The sequence below is a fragment of the Maylandia zebra genome, linkage group LG6, assembly GCF_041146795.1.
Source record: "Maylandia zebra isolate NMK-2024a linkage group LG6, Mzebra_GT3a, whole genome shotgun sequence".
NCBI lineage: Eukaryota > Metazoa > Chordata > Actinopteri > Cichliformes > Cichlidae > Maylandia > Maylandia zebra.
Window position 1 is genome coordinate 1,581,285 of NC_135172.1, and position 24,314 is coordinate 1,605,598.

The 24,314-nt window shown below is 41.3% G+C and overlaps 2 protein-coding genes across 4 annotated transcripts in view; one reads left to right on the forward strand and one right to left on the reverse strand.

The window, feature by feature from the left end:
- LOC106675821 (fibrocystin-L-like) overlaps positions 1-4,402 on the forward strand; it is a 33,509-nt gene extending 29,107 nt beyond the window's left edge. For all 3 annotated transcript variants that reach the window (XM_076884505.1, XM_023154073.3, XM_076884506.1), the window contains one exon: positions 3,992-4,402. In XM_076884505.1, coding sequence (XP_076740620.1) covers positions 3,992-4,160 — 169 coding nt within the window. In that variant the 3' untranslated portion in view covers positions 4,161-4,402. The remainder of the gene's footprint in view (positions 1-3,991) is intronic.
- Positions 1-24,314, reverse strand: part of LOC105941465 (CD48 antigen) — a 36,615-nt gene that overhangs the window by 594 nt on the left and 11,707 nt on the right. Inside the window, exons 2-4 of the mRNA XM_012925032.3 lie at positions 14,528-14,857; positions 2,595-2,888; positions 1-2,478 (exon numbers count right to left, since the gene is read on the reverse strand). The exon at positions 1-2,478 is cut by the window's left edge and continues 594 nt beyond it. Of these exons, the coding sequence (XP_012780486.1) occupies positions 2,369-2,478; positions 2,595-2,888; positions 14,528-14,857 (734 nt within the window). The 3' untranslated portion in view covers positions 1-2,368. The remainder of the gene's footprint in view (positions 2,479-2,594; positions 2,889-14,527; positions 14,858-24,314) is intronic.

Here is a 24,314-nt window from a genome sequence, read left to right on the forward strand (position 1 = left end):
CGAGATACTTAAACTCCTCCACTTGGGGCAGGAACTCATCCCCGACCCGGAGTGGGCACTCCACCCTTTTCCGGCTGAGAACCATGGCCTCAGATTTGGAGGTGCTGATCCTCATTCCCGCTGCGTTACACTCGGCTGCGAACCGCTCCAGTGCGAGCTGGAGGCCCTCACCCGATGAAGCCAACAGAACCACATCATCCGCAAAAATCAGAGATGAGATTAAACAATTTACTTGTTTGTTAAATATATTTTGTTGTACATATGCATATTTAGATTGTAAAAATACATCCAGAAATGTCTCCCATCATGCCTTGGGACATGTGCTGCTGTTTGGATGTTCTTGTTTTGTTGTTTATGGTTACGTTACTTTTAACTGTTATCTTGATTGTTGTGTTTACGCCGTGGTGCAGCGTCACTGACAGTTGTTATTTTGTAGAGAGAGTGCTGTACCATGAGTGACTTCTGTTGTGCTGTTGTTGAAGCTTGAGGCACATTGTAACACCGGCAAGTGTTTTAATAAAGAGCTCCCCCTATCAGCTTGGGGTTAAATAACAAGCTCAATCTCTCTCTGTGAGCTTCGTTGTTAAGATTTCTCTGCATGCCACAATGTAAAACATTGCACGGACACGCTGTGCTAATTATACATTTTGAAAAATAAATGTAGAGGTAGGAATTGCAATTAATATAAATAACATGACGCTAAGCATCGGCCAATGAATGTGAACTAACAACAAGGTCGCGGGTATGGCTGCGACCGTAGGAAAAAACCCCTAATATGAAGGTATTTTACTGCATTTCACAGTAATCTTCTGTTCTTCTAGAATATCATTAAAGTTATGTAAGTAGACTTTGACTTCACATTTTGAATGTAAATCAACGTTAAATCTGTAATGTAATAAAACAATTGTCATGATTGTTAAATGTCTGTACATATGCATATTTAGATACAGATTCACAAAGGTATCATGATTTCACAAATATCTGTCCGTTATTTGAAAGATTGAACTGTTGAATTCAAATGTAATGCTATGGAAAAGTATATAACATGAGCCCTATAAGCTTGTGTTACATCACATAAGTATTATTATCATTGCTAGTTAGGCCGTTCGTGGCTCAAGAGTTGGCAGTTCGCCTTGTGATCAGAAAATTGCTGGTTCGAGCCCCGGCTCGGACACTCTCCGTCGTTGTGTCCGTGGTCAAGACTCTTCACCTACCGCCTACTAGTGATGGCCAAAGGGGCCGATGGTGCGATATGGCAGCCTCGCCTCTGTCCCAGGGCATGCAATCAATTATTATTGAAACCAACTGTTAACTGTATATTTCTGTACATTTACGTAGTATGATTCATATTGCCACATTCAGTGACCTTGTTTATAGGTAATTTCATTGTTTGATCACGTAAAAATGTTCCTAATTTAATGGCCTGCATTTGTATAGTGCTTTTCTAGTCCCTAAGGACCCCAAAGCGCTTCACACTACATCCAGTCATCCACCCATTCACACACTGGTGATGGCAGCTACTTTGTAGCCACAGCTGCCCTGGGGCGCAGTGACAGAGGCGAGGCTGCCGGACACTGGCGCCACCGGGCCCTCTGACCACCACCAGTAGGCCAACATGGGGTTAGTATCTTGCCCAAGGATATTTGGCATGCAGGCAGGGGGCAGCCTGGGATTGAACCACCGACCTTCTGATTAGTGGCTGACCTGCTCTGCCACCTGAGCTACAGCCAGCCTTAATGTCTAAAAGCACTTGGAAAAGGCAGAATCCCATGTGAACTTAGGGCAACAAACTCTATTTTCATCACTGAAAATAACTGTATTTTTATGGGACAGTTATTTTCTGTTATTTTACGGTCGTATTTTGGCGCCCCAGCTGCCAGAATATCACCGTTTTTTTAAGATGTTTTTTTTAACAGTGTAGTCTTTGACTATTTATTTTCTGCTGTGTTTTACTTGCATCTATTTGAAAGAGTGAGTGTAAACACACACAAAAAAATTATTTTATGTGCTGGAATGTGCAGAAAATAGGTTTAAATATTAAACTAATTTCTTCCAGTCAGAGAATGTTGCATATAATTACATTTTTGCTTGATGCATAAAGTTAAAAGATTAAAACTAATAAAACAAGTTTTAAAAAGGGACTTTTCCATTTGATTACATTTTGTATGATGGATTATGTAGAAAAAGTAGAATTGGGCTGAAAGATCTATCACTTTAGAAAATAAGTAATCAGTAAAGTAATGGGATTACTTTTTTGGGGAAGTAATCAGTAATTAGTTACTGATTACTTTTTTCAAGTAACTTGACCAACACTGGTTGACACACTGCATTTTGTGAAGCTTGAGAAAAACTTCGGTGCACATGTGGTTCATCTTCGGAGTCTGATGTGGTCCACAACAAGAATAATCAAGGCCATGCCAAAGACAGTAGAGATAACCAGTCTTACTGTAGATTCAGTCTGACACCAGCTCCTGGACTCTTGGGGGGGAGAGAAGAGCTTGGGGCTTAGATATTCTTTAATCATAAGACTGTGATAAACAAAAAAATAATAGTTCTAGTTTAATAAAGGTGAAAATGATTTATCACCATCTTACCTCCAGACCCCATCTTAATAGCTGTGTCTTCTCCTGATAGTTTGGTCACCTTTTTTTCAACAGGGTTTTCAGCTACACAGCTGTAACTGCTGCTGTCATGGGATTCTATTTCCAGAGTGAGATACAGATTGGAGGACAGATCAGGACTGCTAACATTTGTCAATCTTCCCTCCTGTCTGTACCAGGACAGGACCAGGTCTTGGCTGTTGTGCACTGAGCACTCCACTGTGACTGCGGAACAGCTTTTGTTAATGAAAGACGATCTGACTGTAATGGAGGGAGTACCAAGAGAACCTGATGAAGGAAAGAGAGTGAAAATATGATTGATGTGATTTGATAAGTGCTGACAGAGTTATCATACTGATGAAGTCTATGACTTTACTAACTGTAGCTGTGGGCTCATAGATACTCTGCAAACAGAGCAAAGGGATATAAACAAAACTGTTTAAATATAGAGTAGCTCTCCCAACTCTTTCTTGACACAAAATGTAATTGTGATTACTATGATTAATTGAAAATAGCTCTTTAATCGAGTAAACTAAAGCTCAAATGTATTTACAAAGCACATTTTAAAAAAAACATTTAAAAAACTCAGGTTGATCAAAGCGTCTAATAAAAGTCAGGAAATAAAAAAGGAGGGAACAGGGAAATAAGTAAATAGATCTAACCATGACTGAAAAAGACACAGGAAACACAATGAGCAATCAGACCCAAATGCCAGTGTGTAAAAATAAGTTTCAAGTTTTTAAAGACTGAATGGAGGGAGCAGATTTGACTGTGGGCAATCACAGAGAAGTCTCCTCTGAGTTTAAATCTGGAGCACATGACAGTTAGAAGCATATGATCAGCTGACTGGAGGGACCTGGAAGCTGAAGTCGGAAATGTAGGAATGAGCCAAACCATGAAGGACTTTGTAGAGAAACACGAGGACCTTGAAAATGATTCTGAACCTCGCTGGCTACTTCATGGAGCACATGAAGTAGCTATGCTCATGAAGAGCTATGCACATGAAGTAGCTATGCGCATGAAGTAGCTATGCACATGAAGTAGCTATGCTCATGAAGTAGCTATGCTCATGAAGAGCTATGCACATGAAGGAGCTATGCTCATGTAACCCAGTGTTAATTTGGTTATCTGATATTGTGTGATATTCAGTATATATGTATATATCTATATTGGGTGTTATAAAATGTTCTTCAATGATTTTGAGTTTTTTTTTACTTGCTATTGGTTTGCGGCTGCTTTACGACAGTCGACTGTGGTAGTACATCCTAGCGGGAGGGGCTATGAGCTCACGTGGCTTGTAGCTGTGCCAGAGAGCAAGCTTGGGTGAGCTAGCGGGGAATATCTCCTTCTGCAGTAGCCTTAAAAAAGACTATTGTTCGTTCTCCTGCCAGACGCCTCGCTGCTGTGCTGCCTTACTGCTGTGCTGTCTCGCTGGTGCCATTAAAGGACAAGCGGCTGCCATCCATTCATCCATCCGGACTTCGATTATTTGGACCGAAGTACTCACACACACGCCCGCACTCAGTGCCATACACTCTCTTTATTTTGCTGGCCAGCTAACATCATTGTTTTTTTTTTCTTTTTGCATTCACAAAGACTATCCAAAGACATTTTGGTTATTGTCAAATAGACACTCTCTGATTACGGACTGAGGAGGTTGTGGTGTTACAACCCCAGGACTGAGAAAAAGGACTCTTTACATAATATATTCACTTGTCTCCTGGTTAAGAGAAGTGACTATTGATGGAAATATTTTTCTTCTTCTTGTCTTTATTTACATTGTATCCCAAAGAAGTTTTAAGTTGTTCAGGTTGAAACATTTGCACTTAAAGTCTGTTAAGTTTCCTTTGATGTATCAGTGTCAAGCTGATGTTTAAGAGGGTATGTTAAGGACAGATGTGCTCCAGTCCATCCAATCCTTTAAAGTGCTGGACACCGATGGTAAATTGCCATCAGACCCTAAATAAATTGTCCTCTGCTGTTATCCATATTGCTTCACTCATTCTTTGGTGAGTAGACGTATTGGTTACAACTAAAAGTAGTAGGAAAAATTGGCGCCCGAACAGGGACTTGAGCGCATCACTAACTTTATCCTGAAGCACATGCACAGACATCTGTGAATTCATCGACTGCTTTGCAGAGAGAGACAATGGAGTTTTGTGACAGGTATGGTTTTGATCCAGAGTACACTGTTTTGTTAAAAGGGGCTAAAGCCAAGATTAAACTACAAGAGGTGCAAAGAGCATTTGCTTTGCTGGATCTCGTTGTCAAAATTCAACAAATAGATAGTCTCCCTGACACGATTTTGTGTCAGTTCATGGAGTGCATTACCCCAATGCTCTTAGATGGAGAACATTCAGCAGATGGGGAGTGTTGGGAGGTTATTCAGATAGATGAGTACTGTCCTCAGGGACCTGACAGTTTTCACCTGGCGCATGATGTGGTCCCCCTCGCTCGAGCAATTGATGATGTGACTGCTAGTTTCAGAGAACAAGTGAACGAACTGGCATTAGCATATAATGTGAGCCCCATGACTTTAAATCAGGCTGCAGTGAGCCACATGTGTGGGAAAAATGATACATATAAGGGGTTAGCTACCTCAACTCCTACCTTGGGAGTTAAAACTCAGTCCACACCCGGTCCCAGGTCAACTGCCGCCTGTGATGATGGCCATGTGCCCAAGGCTAAACAGGCACTTGATGCGGACTCCCTGCTTGTTGATCCTGTGCCAGCGGAGGTTCAGAGAGTTATCGTGGAGCACATTGTAAAACATGACTCGCCCATGCATACTCCCTCTGCTTTTGAGCTCCGCTCATTTTCAGGAAATTCTCCAAAACCCCCTAATGAGGTAGAGTACAGGGTATGACGACTTAGAGTTAAACAGGTACTAAATGACTCTACCCTTTCCGAAGGGCAGCAGCGCCGTGTTTTCCTCGATAGCTTGGCTAGCCCTGCTTTGAATGTAGCCCTTTCTATTGGGTCTCAAGCACCACCAAAAGACTACCTGGATGAGCTCGACAAGGCTTATGGCAATGTCACTGGAGGTGAAGAGCTGTATATCCAGTACCTAGAGACTCATCAGAATAGTGGAGAAAAGGCATCTGATTACTTGCGCAGACTCCAGACGTTGCTGCAGGAGGTAGTTGACGGTAACGGCAGGCCTTCTGGCACCCTCCCACAGCACTGGATGCTTGTACCAGAGAGCAACTGGAGGAAAAGGAAAAAAAAAGAAGAGGAGTGGAGGAAGTATGTTCGCCCCCTTGTACATGCTTATAACTGTACAAAACATGACGCAACTGGAGAAGCGCCCTTCCTTCTGATGTTTGGTAGAGAGCCACGGCTGCCGATGACACTTGCATTGCTCAATAACTTTTTCCTGTCATTACAACAACAGATTGCTGGGTTAGTGCAATCTCTGTCGGGTGATAGTGACGGGGACGTCACACTTTAAGCAGGGGTGGATGTAACCCAGTGTTAATTTGGTTATCTGATATTGTGTGATATTCAGTATATATGTATATATCTATATTGGGTGTTATAAAATGTTCTTCAATGATTTTGAGTTTTTTTTTACTTGCTATTGGTTTGCGGCTGCTTTACGACAGTCGACTGTGGTAGTACATCCTAGCGGGAGGGGCTATGAGCTCACGTGGCTTGTAGCTGTGCCAGAAAGCAAGCTTGGGTGAGCTAGCGGGGAATATCTCCTTCTGCAGTAGCCTTAAAAAAGACTATTGTTCGTTCTCCTGCCAGACGCCTCGCTGCTGTGCTGCCTTACTGCTGTGCTGCCTTACTGCTGTGCTGTCTCGCTGGTGCCATTAAAGGACAAGCGGAGGGGAAAGAGAAAAAAATTCAGTGGAAGCATGTGTGTGAATGAGAAGGACACAGTTGGAAAAGTGAAAGTTCGAGGAGTAGAGATAGCAAAGGTAGATGAGTTTAAGTAACAGGAATGTAAAGGAACTGTGAATGCACAAGAGAGGTGAAGAAGAGAGTGCAGGCATGGTGGAATGGGTGGAGGCAAGTCTCCGACTGATTTGTGAAAGAATGGTAACAGCAAGAGTGAAAGGGGAATGAGACCTGCTATGATGCATGGTTCGGAGACAGGCACTGTTAGATTTGTATTGTTGATTGTCATTTATGCTTAGAAACATTTACCCACATATGCTTAGAAGTGTATAACCATTTGTAGATTGAAAGAATGTCTCATCCTAGGAGGTCTGTAACAGCTCTGTGTAGCATGAAGGGGGAGTGCGTTCACTCCCTCTACAGAGTGTTCCGGCGTAGATCACACCTCCTAGGAGAGGTCGTATCTTTTCTTATTGATTTATGGTATAGCAAGCACACGTATATCTGTTTAAGTATAAGAGCCTTTTGTTCAGATGGACCGCTAGACTCCTGGCACCAGCTTTGGGGAGTCTTCACAGGGTCACATCTGGACACCACACACACACACACACACACACACACACACACACACACACACACACACACACAGTATTCTTTGTTCACATGTATACCTATGTAAGATGTCATATGTTAATGACCCTATGCATATTCATGTAACCACAATAAAAGGAGTGCTATGGGGAGCCTGGCTGAGAGTCTGACGGAGGTCAAGTGGTGGAACGACACTCGGCTCCAGCCAGCTTTCCCTCATGCATGAGTAAAACCAGCCTGCTTGTGTCTTGCTTTGCAGTGTAACTATATTGTCTTCAACGTTCCAGCGGATAGGTACAAGCTACAAACCTATCATTAATTGGTCCTTCGAGCCGGATCCCTGGAGTCGACATTCACCGGGGGGAGAAGAGGCACGCGGAAAGACTGACGTCAGCCAGGAAGTTCCTGTGGATTCGCTGTCTGTCCTTTCTCCTCGATGAATGGCGATCGGCGGGATTCGAGGCTGATATTACACGCTAAGCAACACCAAGTAAGTTTAGAGTCCAACTCTATAACTGTACGTCTTCGCCGCTCAGTGGGGCGTTGTCCGTGGCCGCTCAGTGGGGCTAAAATTCGCCATCTAAGTGGGGCGATGTACAAAGCCGCTCAGTGGGGTTTTTTGTACAGAAGCATTAAGTCGCAGAGTTGCGCAGTTCGAACTTTTTTTTGTTCGCCGTCTTAGTGGGGCGAAATACAGACCGCTGTGTGGGGTACTGTAGTGAGTTCTCCACCGCTCAGTGGGGTGTTGAGAAGTTCCGCGGGGTCCAGATTGTGCTGGACAGTAGGCCTATTTTGTGTTGTTGTCATTGTCGTCGTCGTTGTTGTTGTTGTTGTTGTGTGAGTGTGTGCGTTGCAGAACATGTGGTCTGTGACACCGACTGTTGTTGTTATCATTGGTTTTCTAAGCAACCAAGAGTGAGTCGGAGGGAGATAGACGTTTGTGCTGGACTTTGCTCCTGGCAGCACAAAGTATTTATGTAAAAAAGAGAGAGAGCGACGGCTCCACAGCTGCGCGGGTTCACGCGAGCGCGGTCACGCGGACCTGAGCCGTGCGGTTAATCGCAGGCTTATAAATGGAAGAGATTCAAATGTTAGAAGTTTTCAGAAAACACACCAGCCTTGGAGAGCTGTGGAGAAGGCCAGCCCACATCAGCAGCACTTAAGATATGCTCTGGTGAATGGCTTTCCCCCCACCCCTTGCTGACACAATGTTTATTCTTTAGCTTGCCCTGATCGACAGCAGCCTGTGTGCCAGACCATAGATTTAATTGAGGTGGATAGTTGTTAAAAGTAATCTACATTAAGCTTGTGGTTGCTTAAATTCAGTACAATGACATGTGAGGTGAAGTGATATAGATAAATATTTAAACTAATGAAGTGCATAGAGGCACTTGACCTGTGTGAAAGACTGTCGTCTTGTTATGAGCCATTGTTGAGATATGGAGCACACCTGTGAAAACAACTAATATGCTGAACCCTGTATGAAACATCTAAAAGTACATGATGGAGGAGCTGTGTTGAATATGAACAACACAGCTCTGTGGGCAGAGCATGCAACTACTGTGTGATGTTGCGTTGCAGTTTTTTTTCTGAGCTGATGAGCAAGCTACACGTTATCAGATCAAGAGCTGTCTGGGAACTACTCAAAGAGGGGGAAACAGGGAGTGTGCAGCGTTTCCGTGAGCAGTTTTCCTGCATCTTGACTTGTGTGTAGAGTGTTCATAACATCAGCATCATGTTTTTGTTTATTTGTTTTGTTGGGTCGAAAATAATTAAATAAACGTGTGATCATGCTTATGGATTACCATGGCACATATCACCAGCCACGTGATTTATTTATGCAGATGAAAAAGTGAGTGTGAATGTGTCTGACATCACAGTGTTTTTGTGCACTGTGCAAAAGTAATTGCCTTTGATTGTGAGTGAGAGCGGTGATTCTGCAGGTCACCAGCTATTGTAACGGGGAAAAAAAAAGAGTGAAAAAGAGACAAATTACATTGTAGACGAAGAAAAATAATCATGGGAAAAAGGTTTCGTGTTGATCAGCCGAAAAACAACTACAATGTCATTTTCTGCTTTTAAGAAAGGATTGTTCACACAAACACAGACAGAGAGAGAGAGAGAGATGTGTGTTGATTAAGCAGCGATGATAATAATGAACATGTCTTAGTTTGTCACTTTCAGGTGAAAAGCAGACCTGAATCAATTTTCCACATGCAGCGGTCGGAAGAAAGTTATAGTTTAACATCATTGGAAACGTGCAGGCCAAGTTTCTGGCTGACTTATTACAGCGCAATGTGTATGTGTCTCTCAACCTCACAAGCAAGTGCTCACTCCTCCCTGAAGACAAGGAATGCAGCTCCAAAGAGCAATAACATGGCAGATAAAGACAGCAGCAAGTCCTGAGCAAAGAGTCCCAGTAAAGCAGCAGCAATGTGGACAAACAGCATCAGAGAAGAAGAGCAAACCCATCATCCTGACTGATCGGATGAATGGCACTGTGTCTACAACAAGCTGAAACTTCACTGTGCATGTGAAGAAAACGTTTGAGGAGAACTGAACAGTTGGAGTTTGACATTTGCCACCTGTGGAGTAAAATGGCAAGAAGAGACAGTGGAACACAGGACAAAGCTGAAGGAGAACTGCCGGGACTGTTGAAGTGGGAGAGGACAAAAGAGTGAGAGGACAGAGTGAGAAGACTAGGTGAGAACACATAGGAATTATTTAATGTGGGAAATCAAAATTTGGGTTAGCAAACCTGGGGGAAAAGAAAACTGACTGCTTAAGTTGGAAAATTGTGAAGGAGTCTGAAACATATACAAACATATACAAAATCACACAGAACATGCCTTAACCCTACTAATACAAACACAAAATAACTCATGAAGATTAGACATTTTAAGCGTGAGTCTGTTTATCATCTTGTCCAAGTCACCTCGTGTGATGCAAAGACCAGTGGAACTCATAGCACAGAACATGCTCTGTTGGAGATGCAGCTCCACAGACATGCTTGTTATCTTTCATCAGTGTTAAAATAGTGTCAATTTAGCAGACACTTGTTATCAAATACTGAATTTATCCAATAAAAAAAATTGACTCTCTAGGTTGCAGGACAACAGTTTAACTTTTGTGGGAAAAAAGATCCTGGTTTGACCAACCAGTGATCAGACAATAAATTTAGTTATTAATATAGTAAATTGGGAGAAGCTTCCTGCTTGATTGATGCAGCACAAGTGATTTACTGTATGAGGGAAATTCTCTTTTAGTGATAACATTTTGAACATGCATTTCTGTTGTCCTGTCATCCTAGTGGGTTAATAGCTGATTCAAATTAGTTGATCGTTCTTAGATTAATGAAAGGTGACTGAATTCTAGTACGAGTGAATGGGATGTGTTGGAGTTTGTTGTGTGTTGAGTGGAGACTCTAAAACACTGAGTTTCCTGTTTTGATGTGCGAGTGAATCCTGTATTTAGATACACAACTCTGAATACGTCAGAACAAACGTCTTTTGTGAAGTGCATGACAGCATGTCACATGTTTTATGATGAAGGGAAAAAGGAAAAATTGAATAAAATAGATCTGTGGCTTAAATGAGTGAAGAGCACAGACCGGGTGATTAAACTCATAGCTAATATGACATTAGGGTTATGTTGTGTGTTGTGCAGTTGATGGTTGGTTTGGAGTGAATCTAGCTGATGATTCTTCTCCTGTTGTGAAGATGATGAGGAGTTTGTGTCATGACTTAACAAGGCCTTTTTATTTTGATACTTTCACAGTGCACTGAGAGTTTGGTTTGATAATCTCTGTTATTTTTTATTTTTCATTTTTGAACAAGTACTGATTTTTGCTTGTGAATTTCTTTTCTTTGAGCAGATCTGCAAGTCGGGAATTAAAAGCGTTACACATCGTCAAGAAAATTGTTGCAAGTGAGTTTCTCCACATTTAAAATGGGTTCAGGAGAAAGCCACTTATTTGGGACAATTAGGAAATGAGAGTCCCCCCCAAAAAGGATTCAACGAGGAAATCCAGTCTAAATTATTTTTCTTTTTGAAATAACGTTGTTTTGCTGAGCGTGGAAACGAATGCGATGATAATTTCCACAATTAGCAAAAGAAGGAACCACTGGCTGAATGAGTAAGAATTTTAAAATAACTGACTGACTGACTGAACATGATTGTGTGAAGTTAACCCCCACCTGACAAAGGTGCAGATGAACCCATGTGTTTCCTTTTACAGGAGCAGAAAGATGACAGCAACACTCGAGGTTGCATGATGATTTAACCTTTTAAATGCCATTTTCTGTGTCTGTGCATTTATCAGGTGTGTTATTCATAGGCTTGTGTTGCTCACAGAGGGAGCTGTGACAAAGTATGCATACGCCTGCGCAAGCGCTAATATTTGCATTTTCTTTTCTTACAGCATGCCAGTTCTTCATGTGAATTGATGATGCGATTTATACCAGGACAACTGGTTGATGTTTTTTCCTACTACAGGATTTCTGGGTTTATGTGTGAGGAAAACTGTGTTTACCGGTTATGAGTAGTGATGCTGTTACATTGTGTTTTTGGGAAAATGTGACGGTTACTTTGATGATATGAATAACATATTTTCCACAGCAATGGATGGTTGATTTTATGGTGTTTTTATGGCACCTCTGGAATGTGGTTGGCCGACGCCTGCCCACCAGGATAGTCAATGTATATTGCTAATGTTTGTTTTTTGAGACTGCATGTACAAGATTCAGCAGAAGCGGACAAGTGACATGAGACAAACAAATAAGAGATGCGGTGTTATGGAATAGTTAATATGGGCTCATTTGCTGGCCACTCTTGAGCCCATAAATAATATATGAGTGGAGTGACTTTGCTTAAGAGCAGTCACTGATTACGTTAATGTTGACTGAGTACATGGGATGATCCATGTCTGAGGCGACTTATGAAAATAATTGTAGTTTACTGATTTGAGAAAACCTGCACATGACACTTGTCTTGCTGATGTTGAATGCTTCTTGTTCTTATGATACAATTGTTTACAGGTATGTAGTTTGATTTCACTTCCAGATCTTGTTTTCCAGGCCATGATGGTGTGTATGCAGGCTCCTGGGAGAGCCCGGTGTTAAGCAAACTTAATATGCAAAACACACTAGCATTTTTGTTGCAGGATTATAGGTCCAGGGTGGTGCTGCTCCTGGGGAGGAGATGCCCTGATGTTGCCTGGGATATGATCTAGCTAATCTTTTTCTTTAAGACAGGAATCCAGGTTTGGTGAGTTGACGCATGGGTGTGTCCATGCGTCAAGAGGAGGGGTCCAAGGATTAACAATGTTTTTTATTAAACAATGTTTTCTATTATTGTTGCAGTGATTTGTGTGATTAACAGTTTATTTACAGGTATTAAACCTATGCAAGTGGTGCATCCATGTTCAGATGAGGCTTTGATGGCCTATAAGTGAAGTTCACTGAACTAAAGAATGTTGTTTGATGATTGTTGACATGCTCTCCAAATAGAAGTTTTCCCTCCTAGCAAGGAAATACAGGTGCAGCAGTAATCTCCTGAGAAATCTTAAGAGGCCAGTGAGAAGCAAGAACCATTCCAGGCATAGCTGACAGCCCAGGCAGTGGTTGAGGTCAAAGGTCGAGCTGGTTGGGGCCCATCATGAGATCAGACTTTGGAGCCACAGCAAGGACCATGAAACTGCGTTGGACAGAGAGCTGTGCCACGGGGGGTTTCCAGAGGCCAACAGAGGAGATTGTGGACAACAGACGGGCACCTGAAGGATGAGGGGAGCGTGCCAAGCTCCATCGACAACGCAGAGGGAGTCTAAGGATGGTGGTGATAACAGCAGTTTCCTATGAGGTCTGCAGCTTTGGAAATAGCTGAGACCCATGTTGACAAACAACAAAACTAACTGGTATGTTTGAATGTTTATTCTACATACATTTGGACTCTGGTCCTATGGACAATGATGGAAACAACTGGAAGAGACATTCATGACGCCCTGCAGAACTCAAACCACTCTGCAGAGAGACATGTGATTTGCACACCCGGAGGAAGCATCACCAAGCTGAGATGTTTTTGAAAATGTTACTTTCTTATTTTCACTATTAAATTAACAATTTCTTTGTTTGCTTGTAGGATGCAGGTTGCCATTGGATGAGATTAATGAGGAATGGGATAACTGCTAATACATTTGTTAAACTGTGTACTTTTACAGTAATTTAGGGTGATTTGACATATGCTGAGTATAAAAATGTTTGCATTAAAACTGTCAGTCATGAGGTATGCATAACTGGGAATTTTTCTAGCATAAAGGTCAATAAGGGGGGAAATGTTAGATTTGTATTGTTGATTGTCATTTATGCTTAGAAACATTTACCCACATATGCTTAGAAGTGTATAACCATTTGTAGATTGAAAGAATGTCTCATCCTAGGAGGTCTGTAACAGCTCTGTGTAGCATGAAGGGGGAGTGCGTTCACTCCCTCTACAGAGTGTTCCGGCGTAGATCACACCTCCTAGGAGAGGTCGTATCTTTTCTTATTGATTTATGGTATAGCAAGCACACGTATATCTGTTTAAGTATAAGAGCCTTTTGTTCAGATGGACCGCTAGACTCCTGGCACCAGCTTTGGGGAGTCTTCACAGGGTCACATCTGGACACCACACACACACACACACACACACACACACACACACACACACACACACACAGTATTCTTTGTTCACATGTATACCTATGTAAGATGTCATATGTTAATGACCCTATGCATATTCATGTAACCACAATAAAAGGAGTGCTATGGGGAGCCTGGCTGAGAGTCTGACGGAGGTCAAGTGGTGGAACGACACTCGGCTCCAGCCAGCTTTCCCTCATGCATGAGTAAAACCAGCCTGCTTGTGTCTTGCTTTGCAGTGTAACTATATTGTCTTCAACGTTCCAGCGGATAGGTACAAGCTACAAACCTATCAGGCACTAACAAAAAGAGGATTTGAAGCTGTGTGGTATGAGGAAAAGAGGACGAGCACATGGCTGTGGCTCAGGTGGTAGAGCAGGTCAGCTACTAATTAGAAGGTTGGTGGTTCGATCCCTGGCTTCCCCAGTCTGCATATCCCTGGCAAGATACTAACCCCAAGTTGCCCTCCGATGTGTTCATTGGAGTATGAATGTGTGTGAAGGTAGTTTAGTTTGCACTTGTGTTTGGAAGTGCATGGGTGAATGAGGCATGTTGTATACAGGGAGAGTAGAAAAGCGCTGTATAAGAATCAGTCCATTTACCAGAAGGTTCATGAATGTAGTGAAGGAGGACATGCAGAGGGCCTTTGTAACAGAGGAGAATGCTAGAAATGAGGTGAGATGGAGGCTAATGTATCTAAACAGAGCAGCAGTAAGGAGTTGTTGTGCATCTTTTCATGAATCAGTGTGGGAAAAAAATGTTGCCTTTTTATTAAATTGTTTTCAAGGTCTAGTGACGCGAGTGAGCGGATGTACTTACAATAAACAGTCAGGTTAAACTGCTTCCATAAGATGGTGTCGCTGATGGCCTGCCACTTGTAGATGCCTGAGTCCTGGACGCTGAGCTGTGTGATGGTCAAAGCTCCAGTCTGACTGTCCAGCTGCAGTCTGTCTTTAAAACGCGCATCATAGTCACTCTTCACCACTCTCTTCTTTATGGTGGCAAGTCGCATGTTTGGATTTTCGGCTCCAAAAGTCCATATTATCTTGGCATTACTTGGACTTTCTCCTGTCTGTAGGGTGACATCTGCTCTCTCTTTTGCTTTCACAGCAGTCTTTCCTTCATTTCCACCAAAACAACACAGTATTCCTGAGAGAGAGAAGATGTGGCTCCATGAGAATTCCTTGTGAAAATGCTAAAATTACTTTTGCGTAAATGTCTTGAAGCATGTTTAATCATCCAGGTAAGCCAATCTGTTCATCTGGTTGTAACGTTTTCAGTTGAGAAATGTTTCTCCCACTGAAAATGCTATGTAAATGTTTTCTTATATGTTTCCAATATGACAGACAGAATTTCTCCTCTCACTAAGAGCTACTTTCTTTGTTCAATGATGCTGAAGAGGTCATACAGGTAAATCACCTTTCCTGTTGTTTTTACCACAGTAAAAAATCATCACTGATTAATAATAACAATAAATAAGTCAAAACACCATTAAATTTGTTTTAAAATGGGATGCAAGATTGTTTGTAATAACACTGACTGACTCTGGACTAAGAAGCAATTACTGCAGCTTCAGGCTTCAAAATCTCTCCTGTGTCATTCGACAACTGTGCACAAAGCTTGACCTTCAGTGGGTACTGCACTATTTTGAATTTGCAAGTAACTTACAGTTTTTCTCGATTGCTAAAACACTAAACCCTATTGCCTGAACCCACTTATTGAATCAGTCACTCTTTTGGCAAAACCATAAGCACTTTTCATCTGTTTAGACACATCTTGTCAACACATTGTCATTGTGATGCACCTGTGTTGCATAATGGTGAGCACAGGTGGAAAAAGTCAAACACTGTAGCTCAGGTGGCAGAGCAGGTCAGACACTAACCAGAAGGTTGGTGGTTCGATCCCAGTCTGCATGCCAAATATCCCTAGGCAAGATGCTAACACCATGTTGCTCTCCTTTGCCACATGGTGTTAGCATCTTGCCTAGGGATGCTAACTCCGATGCATCCATCGGAGTGTGAATGGTAGACTACTTAGCTCAGAAAAAAGTGCTTGTGTGTTTGGGTGAATGAATTAGTAGTATAAAGCGCTTTGAGTGCTCAGACAGAGTAGAAAAGCGCTATATAAGAACCAGTCCATTTACCAGTTGAACACAACAACTCAAAATTTATCACACTTGTGGCTAATGATGTGATATCAGATTACAGTTTTTTCTGATTGCTTAAGCACATTTTTTGTAACTATTGGCTAATTTTGCAAAACTCTTCACACAAATAAGAAAACCTGTCACCCAATAATCAAAACATTGTAGTTCTCTTGCAAAAGCGAACACAGCTAGATTAACTCTTCACACCTTCGTAAAAATGGTGTTTCCGTATCAAACAGTACACACAAGCCATCATCTACTAAGCACACAATGCGCCAACTGCACACTGATGGTATGAATACAAAACACATCTGGCTTTTGCTTTCTCTGTGCACAAGGTAGGCTATGTCAGTTTGAGCTCATACTTCTGTCATAGATCCATAAGCATAGAGGGATCGAAACTTCAAGTACTGGTGTTTATTCAAACACATCAAAACAAACACAAGTGTTTATTTCCAAGTATAGGATTATTTGCAATCGCCATAATGACTATATGGGTTACTTGGTCTGCAGTGAACATGCTTCCTCTGCCCCAGCATCTGGTCATCTAGCAATTCTGTAAAGTAACAATTTCAGTATTTTTACATCAATGGTATTGGTGTGTTTCTCATTGGCATATGGCAGTGCTACAAATCTTTGTGCGAAGTGACTGTACTAACCGATTCTCATTTCAAGATGTCCTTATGATGCTTGCTACAGTGTAGCGGCTCGAGTTAGGCTGGACCCGTTGGCCAGCTACCCTCAGGGTCATTCCACGGTTGATTACATGGTCCACTATTGTAGCTCTGATGTCATCAGCAATTCTATTTCTTACTCTTCCTACCCTTCCTCTCCCCCCTCCTCATCTTCCTCTCCCCCCTCCTCATCTTCCTCTTGCTCCTCCTTGTCCTTGTCGTCCTCTTCATCCTACTTCTTCACCTCCACGTCCTCTTCCTCAGCCTCCTCTACTTCTCACTCTTCCTGCTCCCTCCATTGTACTCCGCACACACAGCTTACCTGTATTATAGTGCTTAGGCTGATTGCAAAGTGAACTAATTATCTAAAGAAGTTTTCACATGTGAAAGTGTGCCAGACAGTTGGCAAATTAGTGTTAATGATAGCCATACATGTGTATACTTTTGCTAGGAGTGTGTTGGAAATTTGGTAATTGAGTGTTGTGCAGTGAATTGTGCCTACAGTTTTGCAAAGTGTGTGTTACAAAATTGCAAACTGAGTGCAAAGCAGTTTTTGTGCTTTTAGTTTTGCAAACTCAGTGAGTGGTTTTGCTATAAGTCTGAATAGTTTTAGAGATTGTGCTACAGGAATCACAGTTAGGGTTTAAGCATTCAGAAAAAACTGTAAATCAGAGCTACTGTGATAGACCATGTTCTTGTCCATGGTATGACAATGAAGGAGGCCGGACTAAGGGTACAACCAAACATCAGTAGATTCACCGTGTCCACCATAATCCAAACATTTAGAGAAGAGCACAGGTAGTTACCTTTTTTCACATCATAGTATGTAAATGTTGACAACAGTTACAAGATGGCGCCAGTGTGTGTGGCTCGCCATCTGCCTCTTCCCCTGTTGTGTTTGTTTGTGTTGTTTTTTTATTGCTAGAGTCAACTCTCTTTTAATGTACAATCGCCAAACTCTGCTGGACCTCTGACTAGTTGCCAGTGATCTTACCAATGCAACTTATACTGGACATAAGACGTTACCTCCATTCCTATCTGGGTTACCAGCTAACCTTTTTCGGATCCTGGCCTCACGGCGAAAGCGTTTCAGATGCCAGGGCAAATGCAGCGGTCTGCTCGTGAAACTTAAGGCGTACTTGGTGCGCTCTTCCCCGGCTTCTTGGAACGAACATGGATCTGTGCCTCACAATGTCTTTTCTCCGCGCTCTCTGGAGCCCATCGATGCCTGGCTGGTGCCCGTTGTTGGCTCGGATCAGATGTCCCAGCCGCGAAGGATTTTCCCTCATCTTTGTCGGCGTAGTGCGAACCTATAGAACCTGCGGTTGCTGTGTCGGGTCTCGCAGTCAGCCACGAACACGCTGACCTCCACCAGGTTTGGATTGGTGAACACTAGATCGCTGAGTAATAAAACTTTTATTGCAAGGGATTTATTTATGACCCAAGGACTGGATTTCCTCTGTATAACTGAGACATGGTTGAGGGCCGGTGAGTCCAGTGCTTTCACAGATCTTTTACCAGATGACTGCTGCTTTTTAAACTCTCCTCGAATATCAGGCAGAGGAGGAGGACTAGCGGTTGTTTTTAAGAAGCAGTATAAATGTAAACCACTGCCCTTATCAACATCACCTAGTAGCTTTGACCTGAGTATGTTTGAGCTAGGTCGCTCTCACACAGTGCTCTGTGCTGTGGTTTACAGACTCCGCAAATACAATAAGGACGTCTTAAATGACTTTTCTGATCTGTTGGCTGAAATTATGCCAAAATACAATCATGTCCTTATTGTTGGGGACTTCAATATTCATGTGTGCTGCCCTGACAAGCCAATGGCAAAGGACTTTTTAAATCTTATTGACTCTTTTGATCTTGTGCAACCTGTGTCTGTGCCTACACAAAAATATGGGCACACGTTGGATCTTGTTTTAACTCACAATTTACCTGTCTCTAACTTAGAAGTTTGTGACATTGTAGGGTCGGATCATAAGCCTGTCTTGTTTGAGGTTTCCCTTTCTTGTACCAAAGTTAATCCTCCTTCTGTTGTTGCTCGGTGCTGTCGTATTTTTAATCCTTCCTCTGCTGGTCAGTTCTCTATTGTTTTTAATCAGAACTGCAACCTTCCTGATTCCAGAAGAGCTGAGTACTCAGTCTGCCAAACTGTTTTAGATTCGGTGGCCCCCTTTAAGCTTAGGCAAGTAAAAGCCAAATCTGAACCCTGGCTGAATGAAGACACCCGGGCTGCCAGAAGAAAGTGTAGGAGAGCTGAACGTAAATGGAAGAAGGATCAACTGCAGGTGTCATACCAAATATTACAAAACTACTGGAATTCCTACCAGAAGACTGTAAAAGATGCTAAGAGGAAACATTTTGCTGCTATTATTCAAGACTATTGACATGGTCCTTCATGCTCCACAGACTGCTGGTGTCGAGTCTTCTCAGGAAACTTGAGAAAACTTCCTGCACTTCTTTATTGATAAAGTGCTATCTGTCAAAGCGCAGACTTCCCAGTCCGTTCTCGACCCTTCTACCCCTGTCCCTAGTTCTGCTGTCTTTGACAGGTTTGAGCCAGTTTCCTTGCTCTGCGTGCAGGAGTTGGTTGCTCACATGAAGCCCTCAGGTTCCCCTTATGATGCTCTCCCTCCTCGATTTTTCAAAGAGGTTTTTCTCACTATAGCATCAGCTGTACAATCCATTGTAAATAGTAGTCTGTCCTCTGGTGTTGTACCTGTCAATCTTAAACATGCAGTGAATCAGCCTCTACTCAAGAAACCTGCTCTTGATCCTGATATTATTGCAAATTACAGACCTATTTCCAAACTGCCTTTTATCTCAAAAATTATTGAAAAGATAGTTAAGTGTCTAAATCCAATCGAGAATCTGTGGCAAGAGCTGAAAACTGCTGTTCACAAATGCTGTCCATCTAATCTGACTGAGCTGGAGCTGTTTTGCAAAGAAGAATGGGCAAAGATTTCAGTCTCTAGATGTGCAAAGCTGGTAGAGACATACGTTAAAGGATTGGCAGCTGTAATTGCAGCAAAAGGTGGTTCTACAAAGTATTGACTCAGGGGGCTGATTAATTACGCACACCCCACTTTGCAGTTATTTATTTGTAAAAAATGTTTGGAATCATGTAGGGCTGCCACGATTAGTCGACTAGTCATGATTACGTCGGCTATCAAAATCGTCAACGACTAATTTAACAGTCGATGCGATGTTTGAAGCTTTGTAAGATCACAAAAGACGCAGGAATAAGTAGCAGGATTTAAGAGTGTAATAACGGACTGAAACAGAAGATGGCAGCACTGCATGTACAAGGATGCCAGCTGCCGTTAAACCCCGAAGAAGAAGAAGCTGTGTCCCAGAATTCATAGCGCGGCCCTGCTCAGTTTCCAACAATGGCGGCAGCTGGTTTTTTTTTTCCATATATTTTTATTGAAATTTTTTATAGTACAATACAAACAAATGTTGAACACCCTCACATTCACACATCCATCCATACATCAAACCTGCCTACATCACATTCAAATGTAGAAATGAGCATAGTTCTCACAGCAATACAAAAATACAATGGGTTAGGATAGACAAGATTCTCCCCTCCTTTCCTTCTTCTTTTCCTTTTTGTTCATAAATGTCCTTCACCTCCACTCCCTAAAATAGTCATATATGGCTTCCACATATTCACAAAGTCCCATTGTTTGCCCTTGGCAATATATGTCAGTCTTTCCAGGCCTAGAGAGATTGCAATTTCCTTCTTCCAGAGTCCCATGGAGGGAGCATCCATACTCTTCCAACATAGCGCAATGGCTCTTCTGGCTTGAAGTAGTCCGTAGTCCAGTAATTTAGTTTTTTTCCCCGATTGCTTAAATTCCCTTGGATATATTCCAAGTACACAGAGTTTTCCTATTAAAGGGATTTTTACCTTAAACACTTCAGACAGATATTTGATAACATCTTTCCAAAAGTCCTGGATTTTAGGACACTCCCATAGACAATGAAGAAGAGTTCCTTTTTCAACTAGACATTTAGTACAGATGTCCGGAATATCATTGGACATATGATGAAGCTTGACAGGTGTTATATAGGTTCTCATGAGCCATTTATATTGCAGTAGTTTAAAGCGTGTGTTTATTGTTTGTTTTTGTGCTTTTAAGCAAGCCTGGTTCCAGTCATTTTCATCTATGTCCTCTTGGATCTCCCTTCTCCAAGCATCCAGTTTATCTGCTGCTGAGTCTTTGGAGGAAAGCACCAGTAAATTATAATATATAGAGAGAAAACCTTTCCCTTTTGTATTCTTAACACATACCTCCTCTATTTTTGTCAATGGTGGAAGTTCAGCAATCCTTTGCAGTTTTGATGACAAATAGTTTTTCAATTGTAAATATTTAAAAAAATGCTTTGGGGGTATTAAATATTTTTTACACAACTGATCAAATGTGAGCAGCATGCCATCTGCATATAGGTCTTTAATTTTTTGAATGCCTTTATTTTTCCATATTTTAAATCCCCCATCACTTTTACCAGGCGTGAACTTTTCATTTCCCCAAATAGGGGTAAATCGCGAAAGCGATGGAGGATCGCCCACATATTTATGAGCTGCATGCCAAATTATAATTGTATTTTTCAAGAAAGGGTTCCTTGTAGTTTTTTTTAATATCTTAGTGTCTGAAGAATATAGAAAAGTGTGTAAGGGAAGATCTGGAACAGATTTTTGCTCGATGTCAACCCAGGCTGGAGGTGTTGTTGGGCAGAAATAATGGGTGGCTGATGTTAGTTGGGCAGCCATATAATACCATCTGAGGTTGGGGACTTGGAGACCTCCTCTTTCATAGGGCAAGTAAAGTAGTTGTAAGCGGAGCCTTGCCTTCTTATTATTCCAAATAAATTGGTTAAATAGTTTGTTTAAACTGTCAAAAAATGAAGTTGGTAGAGGCAACGGAAGTGTTTGGAAGTAATATAAAAATTTGGGTAAAATTGTCATTTTTAGGATATTTATCCGGCCTATCATAGATACAGGCAGGTTTGTCCAACGGTTTAGCATTTCCGTGACCTCTCCTACAAGGGGATCATAATTTATTGAGGTTATGTCCTTGAGGCTTGGAGTGATCCTAATGCCTAAATATTTAAAGCCTGTTGTAGTTGTCTTAAATGGGGTGGCCACCACAGGGCTTCTTCTTTCTTCCTCATTAAGAAACATTAATTCTGATTTAGAATTGTTAATTTTGTATCCTGAAAATTCTCCAAATGTTTTTATTAATGTTACTAAATTAGGGATACTATCTTTCAGATTAGTCAAAAAAAATATAATATCATCTGCAAATAAAGAAATTAGATGGTCTCTTCCTCCAATTCTTGTCCCTGATATTCCTGCATTTGCTCTCACAGCTATGGCCAGAGGTTCTATTGCTAACACAAAGAGAATTGGTGACAGAGGGCAGCCCTGCCTGGTTGATCGCTGTAAATTAAAGGGTTTTGATACGTTATTATTAGTTAAAACTTGTGCTGTTGGATGTGTATACAATAATCGGATCCATTTCAGGAATGTTTCACCTAGTCCATATCTGGGGAGCACTTGTAAGAGATAATTCCATTCTATTCTATCGAAGGCTTTGCACGCATCTAGTGATAGCAGCGCAGTGTCCTCCCTATTGTTTTTCTCATAAAGTACATTGAGGACACGTCTTATATTATGATAGCCTTGTCTCGTTTTAACAAAACCTTGTTGATCGTCTGTTACCAAATTAGGCACACATTTATCTAGTCTTCTAGAGAGTGCTTTACACAAAATCTTCGTATCACATCCCATAAGACTAATTCCCCTATAAGAGGAGCATTCAGTCGGAGGCTTATTTGGCTTCAATAAAAGGGTTATTGTAGCTAATCTCAGTGAGTCTGGGAGTATTCCGGACTTATATGACTCCTCATACATGTTAAGAAGTGGCAGTATTAATTTATTTTTAAATGTTTTATAGAATTCCATTGGAAGTCCATCAGGACCAGGCGTTTTACCGCTATTCAGGTCGTCTATGGCTTCTGACAGGTCTTTTATTGTTAAATGACTATCAAGGGCTGTTTTATCCTCTTCTGAGAGGGTTTGAAATTTTAACTGATCAAGAAATGCATCTTGTGTTTCTCTGTTTCCCGTATATTCAGATTGGTATAAAGATTGATAAAACTCTCTGAAATTTTCATTTATTTTTAAAGGGTCTGTTGTTATAATACCCGATTTGGACTTTATGTGGGTGATGGCCTTTTCTGCTTGCATCTTTTTTATCCTCCAGGCCAATAATTTTCCTGCCTTCTCTCCTTGGTCATAAAATAATTGTTTGGTCCACATTAAACTTTTTGCCACTTTCTCTGCTGTTAATTTATCATACCTGGCTCTTAGAATAGTCAGATTGTTTAGTTTAGTGGGATCATTGCTCTGGTAAAATTCTGTTTCATTAGATTTAATTTGCCTTTCTAATGATTTTAATTCTTGGTTATATTGCTTACTCTTGTTGCTACTGTAGCTTATAATTTCCCCTCTTATGTAAGCTTTAAATGCTTCCCACCTAATACTAGCTGTGGTTTCATCTTTATTTATTTGAAAATATTGATCAATGCAAGTTTCTATAAATTTGACAAATGATGGGTCCTTTAACAAAAATGTTTGCATCCTCCATCGCTTTACACCTTGATCAACTTCGCCCAATCTAACTGATAGACATACTGCTGCGTGATCACTAATCACAATACTGTTATACCAACAGTTCTCAACACAAGGTAATAACTCTGTAGAGATAAGAAAGTAGTCTATCCGCGAATGACTTTGATACGAACTAGAATAACATGAAAATTCCCTGTTATTTGGATTCCTTGTTCTCCAGACCTCATTTAATCTCAAATCTTTCATATAGTTAAAAAGTATTTTTCTAGTCTGGGTATGAGTAGTGTCAGTTTGAGACGACCTATCCAGGTTAGGGTCCAGGGCGCAATTGAAGTCCCCTCCTATGATATAAAGGCCCTCCAAGGTTGATATTGTGAGAAATAGATTTTCATAGAAGGATGGGTTATCCTCGTTGGGGCCATAGATATTTATCAGGTTTATTTCTAACATGGAGATACGGCCCTGCACAATTACATATCTCCCGTTTGGATCTGTAATCACCCTCGTAGTTTGAAATGGGATTGACTTATGTATAAGAGTAATGACTCTTCTGGCATGTCTAGTAAAAGAAGAGAAATATACCTGACCCTGCCATCTTTTGGTTAATAAATGTATCTCTGATGCAGTAAGATGAGATTCCTGTAGGAAAATAATCCTAGAGTTAAAATGTTTTAGTCAGTTTAATACTTGTTTCAGTTTAGCTAACTTCCGTATCCCCCTAACGTTCCAGGTCGTAATGTTAACCTTCAAAATGTTCTCTTTAGTTGTCCTCTCCATAAAATATTGTCAGACTGTTCACTTAAATAAACAAAGTAAAGGAAAAATTGAAGAAGCAGGTTTGCACATACATTCACACACTCACACATACCAGATAAAGAACTTGTAAACAATTTCTGATTGAACATTTGCATTTCCTTGTTGGAAATGTCTCCCCCCTCCCTTGAACAAATTATTTGGAGGGCGTTAATCCACATCACTGAGGAGTAACTAGTCAACGCGACCTCTCCAAAACCCCATAAATCAGACAGTGTACACTAACCATATAATGATACTGATTCTTCCCCCATAATAAAGTAAAGTTTACCCTTGGTAGGACAAAACAAAACAAAAAAAAGACTTAGGTGAGGTTCAGCTGTTAATATA